Source organism: Cyprinodon variegatus, unplaced genomic scaffold (genome assembly GCF_000732505.1).
Source record: "Cyprinodon variegatus isolate N-32 unplaced genomic scaffold, C_variegatus-1.0 Scaffold33, whole genome shotgun sequence".
Lineage (NCBI taxonomy): Eukaryota > Metazoa > Chordata > Actinopteri > Cyprinodontiformes > Cyprinodontidae > Cyprinodon > Cyprinodon variegatus.
The window spans coordinates 364,822-375,789 of record NW_015150486.1 but is presented as its reverse complement, the minus strand read 5'-3'; the positions used below and the strand labels follow the sequence as shown (position 1 = coordinate 375,789).

At 43.4% G+C, this 10,968-nt stretch overlaps 1 protein-coding gene across 4 annotated transcripts in view; it reads right to left on the bottom strand.

The window, feature by feature from the left end:
* Positions 1-3,163: 3,163 nt before the first annotated feature.
* Positions 3,164-10,968, bottom strand: part of sik3 (SIK family kinase 3) — an 80,613-nt gene continuing 72,808 nt past the window's right edge. For all 4 annotated transcript variants that reach the window (XM_015402053.1, XM_015402069.1, XM_015402061.1 and 1 more), the window contains 5 exons: positions 9,874-10,643; positions 9,630-9,784; positions 6,502-6,631; positions 6,282-6,408; positions 3,164-4,088 (listed from right to left, as the gene is read on the bottom strand). In XM_015402053.1, coding sequence (XP_015257539.1) covers positions 6,287-6,408; positions 6,502-6,631; positions 9,630-9,784; positions 9,874-10,643 — 1,177 coding nt within the window. In that variant the 3' untranslated portion in view covers positions 3,164-4,088; positions 6,282-6,286. The remainder of the gene's footprint in view (positions 4,089-6,281; positions 6,409-6,501; positions 6,632-9,629; positions 9,785-9,873; positions 10,644-10,968) is intronic.

The window sequence follows — 10,968 nt, the reverse complement described above, 5'->3', positions numbered from 1 at the left end:
ATCCAATAAAAAGAAGGATCTTAAAGAAACTGATAATATTCTGATGATTAGTGTTATTTCCACAGTTGTGGTCTTGAAATAAAATGCCGAGTCCTCAGCGCTCGAGACCGAGACCAAATGCGGTCAAATCCGAGACGAGACCTTCAAAAAATGGTCTCAAGACCAAGATCGATCTCGAGTACTACAACACTGGTTCAAGGAGAAGGTTTTGGAGGGTTAGGAATAAAACAATATTCCAAGCTTTAAACATCCATCATCTGAAAGTGGAAAAAGTATAATACAATGACATCCAACCTACAGAAACATGGCGGATCATTTAAATGTCAGATTACTTAAAGGCAGAATTGATCACAAATGAAGATTAAAGGCCCTTGCTTACTCTGGAGGAGCTGCAGAAATCCATCGCTTATGTTGAAGGATCTGCTTAAAAGACAGCGGTGAATTTTGCATATCTGGGCTTTAGGGAAGAGTGACAAAAATAAAGCCGTGAGAGGTTCGATTTAAGGTCTGCCACCAGCCATGATGGGGAAAAAAACATGCAAAAGACAATGCTCTCGTTAATGCCATGATCTAAATGGAAAAAAACCTGCATGAGAGAAAACTGAAATACCCTCTCCATTATAAAGCAATTGTAGTGGCAGAATAAGAAAGTGGAGATGCTTTCCTTTAGCAGTGGTAAAGCTGATGGGAAGATGAATAAAACTGGGTCCATGGCAGGTCTATGAAGATGCTTCTGAGATCCACAGCATGAATGTTTCCAGAACCATCCGCTGTCAGATATGGAAGATGACGTTCTGGTCAGATGACCTCCCAACTGAACTTGCAGGTCTACATGTAAAATGTTAATTGGAAAATAAACAGTCTGAACACAGCTTTTCTACTGGGAAACAAGGTAGTGGCTGCATCAGGCTGTGTGAAAGTTCTTTAATAGGGAGGCGGTTGACAGGTGGCAGCAGAACGACCAGAACCATTTAGGCTGAGATACAACTGAAGCCCCTGGATCCAATCAGAACCAAGCCACAATCTAAAACTAACGATCATATAACCTGATTCAGTAAAAGCTATTAATTAAAAGGTTAAAAAGAAGAGTCCTTATGTGATAAGCATGATCACTCCTGAACGGCCTCAGGGAAGCAAATACTTTGGTTTGCATCAAAAAGATCTCTGAAGAGTTTAGCTTTTGAGGTTTACCTCGTTATTTTTGTACCACTTTAAGCTGGCCTATCAAAAGGATGAGAAGAGGTGGGATTTTTTTTTTTGCAAAGCTCCACATTATAAAAGCAGTTCTATACGCAGAGGACAAAAAAACCTAATTTAACATAAACAGATATCTCTCAGTTTGGATGCTGTCAATAATCTTGGCAAATAAAAATGTGTCTGCAGAAAACCAACAAACACACAAACACACCAATCCTTTTAAATTATTTATTTATATATATTTATTTATTCATCTCAGTTTGGTTGATATTCTTTTGAACCATTGTTGTTGCACTTTAGTATTTTTGTACCCAACAGAAATGAACAGAAAAACAACAGAAAAAAAAGAGGAATTCATAAAATTAACCGTTAGGAAAAAAAAAAAAAAAACTAAATGAGGAAGGAGCGGAGCAGAGAGTCGACCTGTGGGGATGGAGGGGGGGAAGATGGCTTAGGGGGAAAAAAAATAAAAATAAAGGGGGTGAGGGGGGGCAGTGATGGTTATTCTGATCCAGCTGAATGTGTGGATGTGAGGCAGCCTGCTTTATAAACTCTGTGCAGTCTTTTCATTTCCCATAAGTGGTCCCTTCTGCCACACATCTGCTCCAACCTCCTCACGTTACTCAGGCCAGTCACAACATGACATCAATTGGTTGGATTTATCATTTTAGAACTGTGACTGTGCTGTTCTCTCCTGGGGGGGGCAGAAGAACACAAACTGATGCCAGAGTTCCTTGTTTAAGAGGGCTAGCCAATCAGAGTGGCCCTCTCTGGTTAAAAGCAAGCTGATTGGCGTTTATTACAGGATGGCAACTGTGCAGTCAGTTATCGACACGCTGAACTCTTCTTTAAAGCGGCCATTTTAACTGTTCAGTGCTTTGGGAGGAAGGGTGGAGGTTTCATTGATCCTTCCATGGCGGTCCCCAAGGTGCTGCAGCAGCTTGCATTCCGCTGCCCTTTCAGAGTCATTTCTGAATGCAAGCTTGGGTTCGTTTGCTGTCTGACTCCTGAAACGATTCCCTTTTTCCGTTAGCCGGCGTCCTCCAACAGCAGGGATCTTTTAGCGGTTCATGAGACGCAGCTCCTCCAAATCCTCTGCTCCTGGTTGGGGGGTCAAACAGTTTAAAAAAAAACAAACAAAAAACATTAAAAAATAAACAGAAAATGAAATAACTGTAGTTTTCCTCCGTGCTCGTAGCAAAGTTAGCTCAGGTAGAGGGGCCGAGTTCATAAGGCGCCATCTTGTCGGAAGTCGATGTAGTTGAGGATGATTGGAGGATCACAGCAGGGAGGGAGGGGGGTTATCTGTCTCCAGGCTTGGGATGTTTAGGATGATATGTCAGCTATTATACAAGTTATTCCCTTGTTTATTTGTCTGTTTTCTTTTATTTTTTTTAAATAGTCTCTGTAGCACCCAAACCAACCCAGACAAAGCCCGAAGCCTGACCCTGTATAGCCTGCCACGACGGCCCCGGTAACAGAAAACAGGTCCGACATCGACGAGAATGACAGTCACGACAACATCAATTGAAATGATACCTTTAAAAGCAATAAAACATAATTGCTCTTCTCCTATTCAAGTGTGTCAATATAATAATAATAATATTAAAATAATAACAATCGTTTTTTTTTACGACAGAAAGAGTGGAGCTCTCTTCTCTGTCCTCTTTTGGCTTAAAAAAAGATTCTTAAAGCAAAAAAAAATAATAATAAAACAGAAAGGAAAACATTGAAACGACTCCAAAAATACAAACGGTAAACAATACCAATAAAAATAAAAAATAAAAAGCTTCCCCAACAACAATATGAAAAAAAAAAAAGAAAAATGATTTGATACAGAAACTGTAATAGCGTTCTATACATGGCATCACTGTACAAGGAAAGGAGGAAATGTCTGGTAAAACTACCCACAATGCAATACACTGTCACTGACGTGGTGGGAGGGTGGAGGACACAGAGTGGGGGGGAGGTAGGGCTGAAGCATGAGGAAGAGGAGAGGAAAAACCGAGACGCACAACATGAACCCAAAGTGCAGAATTAAGCCAGAGGACATCGCTGTCCTCCTCGCCACACATAACTATTCTCCTTTAATAATATTTCATATAATAAACATCTTTTACAGAAAAAAAACCATAAGAGTAACCATGTCGACCAAAAATGTCTACATTGACTGTAAAATGAGTCTGGAACTAAAATGAAACAGAATGCCACAAAATAAAGAAGAAGAGCTGGTTTGTCCTGTGCGACATTGAAGAGCTCCACTAGATGGAGCCGTTTTGGTTGCCCAGTCAGAGCCTGAGCAAAAAACAGCTGAAAAGAGGGGTCTTTGGGGTGGGGGTCCTTCGCTGCTCCAGGATGGCGTTCCTCGCCCCCGTCCACATGGGACAAACACACACACTCCGTCCTGTTGGGAATACTTTGGGTTTGCGGTGGCAGCAGTGTGTGTGTTTGATGGTGCCGCCGTGTGAAAGCGCCGGCCGTCATGAACGTATGTCGTACATAGCCGGGGAGGGAGGAGTTGGCGTGAAGTGGGCCAAGTCGACGGGGGGAGGGGGGGCTGAAACTGTGGGGGTGGGAGTCAGACCTCAAGCTACCCAAGATGAGAGGTGAGAAGAGAAGACAACCTGCAACAGAACCATGCTGGATGTCTGCGTAGAAAATGCTGGCACTTTGACCTTTGAACCCCGAGGCCCCCCCCCAACTCTGGCCCACCCACCGGAAAACCCCCTCCCCTCTCTCGGCCTCCCTCCGTAGGGACAGATGGAAACAGATAGATGGACACTGAGCGCCCCTGGCTTGGGCGGAGGCGGTGGTTTGGCGTGAAGCTGCTCAACTCAAGTCAACAACTCAGGGTGGCTGATATGGACGACGCACACAGGATTCACCGCTTCCTACGGAAGGGCAGAGGGACAAAACACACAAATCAACGTTTGCATTCAAAATCCTAAAACTGGAGAACAAACAACACATCTGGCACCATCTTTTGCAGCTGGAATCTTTTCCACTAAGAATAAAGCAGACAGATCTGATCTTCTATTAAAAACTTGTTGTAATCTTTAAAAAAATAATAGTTTAGCCCGGAAAAAACATTTATATCCGTTAAATTTTTCGGTTAAATGGTATATCGGATTATGATGAGGAGCAATGGGCAGCTTTTAAAGGTGTGTTAAACAATGAAGGCCTCAAGGGATAAACTGTCTAGCCTTCAGCAGTCATCCCCACCCCTCTCTTTAGCATAACTGTGGTTGCCTAGCAACCGTGCCAGCACAAAGCAAAAAACGATAATCTTCTGAAAAATACATAAGCCTAGGGGAATTATAAAATAACAGTGATGTAGGAGGTATTTGATGTGTACAACCAGATTTATGGACAAAATGTTTAATCCAAAATAGAAAGGAAAATAAATAAACTTTATTTTTGGCTCCAACCTGTCTTATTTGCTCTGATTTAATCCTTGAGGAACTGTAGCAGTTGTACCTCCAGTAAGGTTGAATTAAATTATCTCGTTTTGAAGCTGAACTTTAATTTCAGACAATATTTATGGAATAACAAAAAAAGAAGTCTTAAATAAGCCAAGCAGGAAGGTTTCAATATCATCAGAATGTTTTATGTGTTTAAACACTAGAACTCACAGGCCGACGGTTTGACGGTTCTGAGATTTTAAAGTGAAAAAACTTTATTTACATTAATATGTTGCTCATGTTAACCGACTTTTCCAGTTTTTATATTTCCTTCATTTTCACATAGTTAAAAAAATAAAATAAAATAAAAACTAACTCCCACAGCCATCATTTTCACCGCTCTATTAGTTGCATCGCAAATTTTTTTTGTGGTTGGTTGACTGACGTTTGGTACCGTTGCCTAGCAACCGACTTTCTTCCTAGAACTCTTTGGCTATGGAAAAATCGCTTTCAGAAGAAATCTATTCAACAGAATTTAGAAATGCTTCCAAATATTTATGATGGCGATACGGTGGAGATGGAGAGAATGATAATGATGACAGGTTGGTAGTAAGCGGCTCAGATTCTGAAAGCGAGTCCGAGGATGATCAATGCAGACGTACACTGCAAAAATGATCTAGAAATAAGTAAAACTGACTTGAATTAGGTGAATTTACTCTTAAATTGAGCAGGTAAATAAGATCATTTGCCAATGGAATGAGTATTTTTACTCTTAGAATAAGATAATCAGATAAAATGCACTTAAAATAAGACATTGCAATTGTTTTCTCTTACTTTAAATGTAAATTGTATTGTTTCACTGGCAAAGTGTCTCACTTATCTTCACAATTCAAGAAAAAATTCCCTTATTTTAAGAAAAAAAATGACTTATTTGGATTTTCTGCAGTGTATCAGCGACCCATCAGATATTAGGGAAACTTTTCCCAAAGGTTTGGATAGCACAGTGCACTCAGCCGGCCAAAAGTTAAACCAGACCCCTGGTCTACTATAATCACACACAGGTCGGTGTGGATGTGTTGGATCAGATGATTAGAAAGTATTCTGTAACAGCTGCAACGCGAAGGCGGCCCGTGGCTGTATTTTACCATCTCCTGGACATAGCAGCTATAAACACGTTGGTTTTGTTAAAGCGCTGTTGGAACGTCGCCGTCTCACGCAGAGATTTTATCCTTAAACTGGTAAAAGAGTTATAGTTGCGTGCCGATTAATTGCGCTCCAGAGAGCCGCAGGTTACCAACCCGTCCGCCGCAGAATAGCCAGCTTTGGCAAAGCAAAGAAAACAGCGCCAGGTGCTTCAGCGCTGCACAAAAAAACCCCCACTTATATAATATTTGTTAGAAATGTGAAAAGGAGGTGTGTGGGGCTTTTAATGTGAAAACATTTAAGGAGTATGAAAACTTTTGCAATATTAGAATCAAGGGAAATAAAAAAATAAGAGAGAGGACTCAGAAACAACAGACAAGCAAACTAAGAAATATAGGTTTTAGTACCTGCTGTTTTAAGATTCATGTCAGAAACCAGAAGCTTTAGGTGCCTAAAACGTACTAAAAGGCTGATAAACTTTTTGGTAGTTTGGTAAAACACACCAAGAATGTGTCTTTTTCTTCTTTTTGATGCTCATACCTGCGCTAAACCCCAGCCTGCTCCATGCTGTACTGCAGATCAGGGGGTTTGTAGCTGAGGAGCATGTCACTGGTGCAGGACGACGGGTAACAGGCTGAAGCATGGAGCTCCCCTTCTACATCACAAACTGAGGGAAAAACACAGACGCTCTACTGAGTTGGCATGAAAAACCAGGAGAGATCTAGACAAGGCTGGAGGGGATTGAATCTCCAGTGCTGACCTGACTCCTCCCGCTGGTGCAGCTGCTGGCTTCCAGTCAGAGACGTCTGGCTGAGGATGTCCGACATGCGAGCTGAGCTGAGCGCCTTTCCTGCCAAGAGGCTCATGCCGGACATGGGATCCGCCTGATCCTGAGCAGAAGGAAGAAACAACAGTTAGAAAAATAAAAGCGGACATTTTGTATTGCTTCCACTGGATTACAGACAATTAATTTAGATTTCAACATTTCCACTAATCGTACATATTAGAGCTGCCAAGGGTGAGTTTATGTTCTGTTAATTTGCATATTTCATTTTTCCCTCCAGAGCCTCAAAGCTGATGAGCTGCAATAAGTCTGAAGTTGCCCCAAAGCACCTTCAACGAATCACACAGAGGGGGGATGCGTTCCTACCAGTTCTTCGTTGCATGACATCACTCGCCCATCATAAATCACAGCTAATTCTCCCAGTTAAAAGGAGAAAATATGAAACACTTTATTCAATTATGATTCACTAAAAAAATACCACATCAGACGTTGGCAGCTGAACATCCCAAAGCAAGTTTAAAAACAACGTGCAACCAGGAGCAACAAACCGGTGGTAAACATCTGAGACCAAATAAATTCTTTTAAAGCAGCAGCATAAAATGATGTTGAACTGCTAATTTCTTCCTAAAAAAGTCCCCTTATAAGACAGATTAAAGCACCGTTTAATTTGTTCTATGATTATTTTAGCTACCAAGCAGGAATAGGGACCCATATTTTTTTTTTCCAGACAAAATCAGACACTAAGAGGGGTAAAAAAAAAAAAAGATAAAAAAATATATATATTAAATCCTTACATTTATGGTATGCCAAAAGTACAACAAAATATTGTAAGATTTCAAGTCCATTAAAACTCAGTCCTACTTTTGACATCTCATTAGTCTGTAAGCTGTAGGCTGTGAGCAAATGCTTTTAAAATGTTGCCCTGCAGCAAGAAGGTTCCGGGTTTAAATCCCGGCCTGGGGTCTTTCTGCATGGAGTTTGCATGTTCTACCGGCGCATGTGTGGGTTCTCTCTGGGTACTCCGACTTCAAACCTCCCACAGGGAGGGAGTTAGTCCAAAAAAAATGTCTGTTAAAGGGGTCATAGAATGATTATATAGGGTAGGGGTCACCAACGCGGTGCCCACGGGCACCAAGGGGCCCTCAAGGTCCACATGGGGTGCCCTCTTCGTCTTCTGAAAACAGAAGAACTCACTCAGTGGGTTAAGTTTAATTTTGTTTTATTGTGTTGCTCTTCTTTTTAATCATGTATGTATTATTTCATTATGTCAACTATTTCATCATATTTCAGTGGTTTCAAAATGACAATATTAAAAAGAAAATTAGAAATGAATAAAAGAATAAAATAAGAATAAAAATGAGTTTTTATGGATGAGATTTACTGTAGGTGAACACTGATCCCTCCAGTTTATAGGTCAGTATTGGTAGCCCTTCCTATGACTCGGTAACCATGAAGTAGCCCTCAGCCTTAAAAAGGTTGGAGAACCCTGATATAGGGTATTTGGTGCTGAATAGGGTGTGTAACATTGTTTGGGCTGAAAATGGTATATTTGCTGTTCTATGAGCCCTAGAATGAAACGACAGATTTTCTTCCTTTAAAGGAATAGTACACCCAAAACATGATTAGCCTTCATTTTCTACTCACCCCCATGCTGAACAACACTCTGGAGTACTTTTTTGATATCTCAAATGCATCTGGAGATCTGGGAGGCTTCTTGCTGTCTGCTGACATTCAAATAATGGAGGTCTATGGTGCCCGAGACAGAAAGGTCCATAAAAGTCCACAAAAAACGTGCCAATATTCCTCCATACTGCTCGTCCAATGTATTCCAAGTGTCCTGAGTGGGTAGCGTCCATAATTTACTTGAAACAAAGTCATTTAGAATGTTTTTAGAGCATAAACAGTAGTGTATAGGATTTCCTAAAAGCGCGTTCACGAGCCTACGGAAACCGCGGCAGACCAAACCAGATGAAAGTGCGCATTCAGCGTCTGCTCTGCCAATAATGCAAGCGTAGAAGAAGAAATGTGCTGTTTACCTGTGCAAAGAAAGAAACAACGAAAGAAAAATGTCTGAGGACTTCAGTGTTGAGGAAGAGCATGAGTTCTTTGCCGAGCTGAATGCGCACTTTCGTCTGGTTTGGTCTGCCACGGTTTCCGTAGACTCGTGAACGCGCTTTTAGGAAATCCTATACACTACTGTTTATGCTCTAAAAACATTCTAAATGACTTTGTTTCGAGTAAATTATGGACGCTACCCACTCAGGACACTTGGAATACATTGGACGAGCAGTATGGAGGAATATTGACACGTTTTTTGTGGACTTTTATGGACCTTTCTGCCTCGGGCGCCATAGACCTCCATTATTTGAATGTCAGCAGACAGCAAGAAGCCTCCCAGATCTCCAGATGCATTTGAGATATCAAAAAAGTACTCCAGAGTGTTGTTCAGCATGGGGGTGAGTAGAAAATGAAGGCTAATCATGTTTTGGGTGTACTATTCCTTTAAGATATGCTCATGAATATTTAAATGAGCTGTGTGCTGATTGGTTGGTTTACAACGAGCGAAGGTGCTGAGCAAAGAGGAATCATAGCAACAAGCACTCACTCACTGAAACATCGAAATTGTTGATATGGTAGGGTGACCAGACGTCCTCTTTTTCCCGGATATGTCCTACTTTTCATACCTAAAAAAAATGGCCGGGGGGAAATTTCAAAATCGTCCAACTACTTGGGCCGGTGAGCCAGTGGGCTTGCCTACATGTAAAATTCGGGGAGTGCAGACCAGAACCAAATTAGGCAACATGCCTGAATTTACGTCAATTCTGGGTTTATTTTGAATTTGCCCGTTTTGTGGTGGTGGTGGTTTTATGGTGTGTGTGTGTGAATGGTTGTTGGTCCTGTTTGTCTCTGTTGCCCTGCAATGAACTGGCGACCTGTCCAGGGTGGACCCTGCCTCTCGCCCGTAGACAGCTGGAGATAGGCACCATTACCCCTCGCGACCCCGCTTGGTATAAGCGTGATGGATGCAGGGACGGATAGTCTGTAAGCCAAGCGGCTAAAGGAATTTGGACATAAAGTGAAAGAAAGGGCAGAGATTCACTCACGTAGGCGTCATCACAGGTCTGAATGGTGTGGTGGCGCTGGAGCTGCCCTCTAGATCGATACACTTCACTCTGGGGGGCTCGCTGATAGTTAAGCCCGTTGTGATCAGGCACTTCCATGGCCTGTCCTTGGGGCCGGCACTCTACACGCTCAGATTCTAAAACAAGAGATTACATATGAAGGAAGGGTGACACACAAGAGGAGGAATGATCAACTTCTTATTTGGGTTCGATTTAAGAGTCGGACCTCTAGAAGCAGGAGGACTCCTCATGTAAGCACCGTGCCTGTGCGTGGGGGAGCTGTAAGGCGGGGTCCCACCTCGGGGAGGCCCCAGGAGCTCATGTGCTTCTCCTGCCTTAGCCAGCAGGCCCTCATGCGGGTGGTGGTATCCAGCAGGGGCCTCATCCTCCTCCATACTCTCTGAGTGTGGTAGGCTGGGACACGGCGCTTGAGTCACATGCTGCTGCTGCTGAACCTCTGGGGGTTGTATTTGGAGGAGATGGTGGTAGTGTTGACCCCCGGAGGTGGGCTGGGGTACGGGGGGCTCCAGGGTGTCTCCCTGGCTAAGCTGGCGGAGAAGCAGCATTTCTCCAAACTCCTGACCAGCACCGCTGGATGGGGTTTGCTGTGCCGGGCACTGCCGGAGGTTCTGTCTCTTCAGCAGGGCGGCCAAGTCCTGGGGGGGCAGCCTGGGGTCGGCGTGGCCTGTTAGAGAGTGCCGAGGGGACAGGAGGCCCTGCAGGGTGGGGGTGACGTGCTGCTGCGGGGGACAGTAGTCCAGAGGAGTTGGGGAGAGCAGGGCCTGCTGTAGTGTGGAGGGGGTCCCATAGCTGCTGGTCCCGACGGCCCCGCTCTGGTAGCCTTCCAGGCCGGGGACTTTCAGCGAGGCGGCCTGCAGGTAGGGGTTGTAAGAGCCCACGACCCCAGAGGGCCCCCGAGAGGCAGCGTCGCCGGAGAAGAGGTGAGGATTGAAATGGGCCTGGTCGTAGGCGGAGGTGAAACGGCCAAGGCTGCGGCTAAACGGGAAGGAAGGAAGAACGGTTAGCGAGCAACAACACCATCATCCCATCTTCTATACACAGCGGACACAAGACATGGGCCAGGATCGCCTTCTCACCGGATTAAGGCTTTGATTTAGAATACTTTACCGTATTTACACAAAAAGATCAAATAACTTTATTTGCTCTAATGATTCATACGGAAGTGGAAAGAAAGCTAACAGCAATAAATCTTTACTGTAAAGCAATAAATAATACTTTAGTTTTATCTGGCCTGATGAATAGGCAGGTATACAGCAGAGCTGTCGTAGTTTGTCTCATCTGGTAATAATAAATCAGAGTA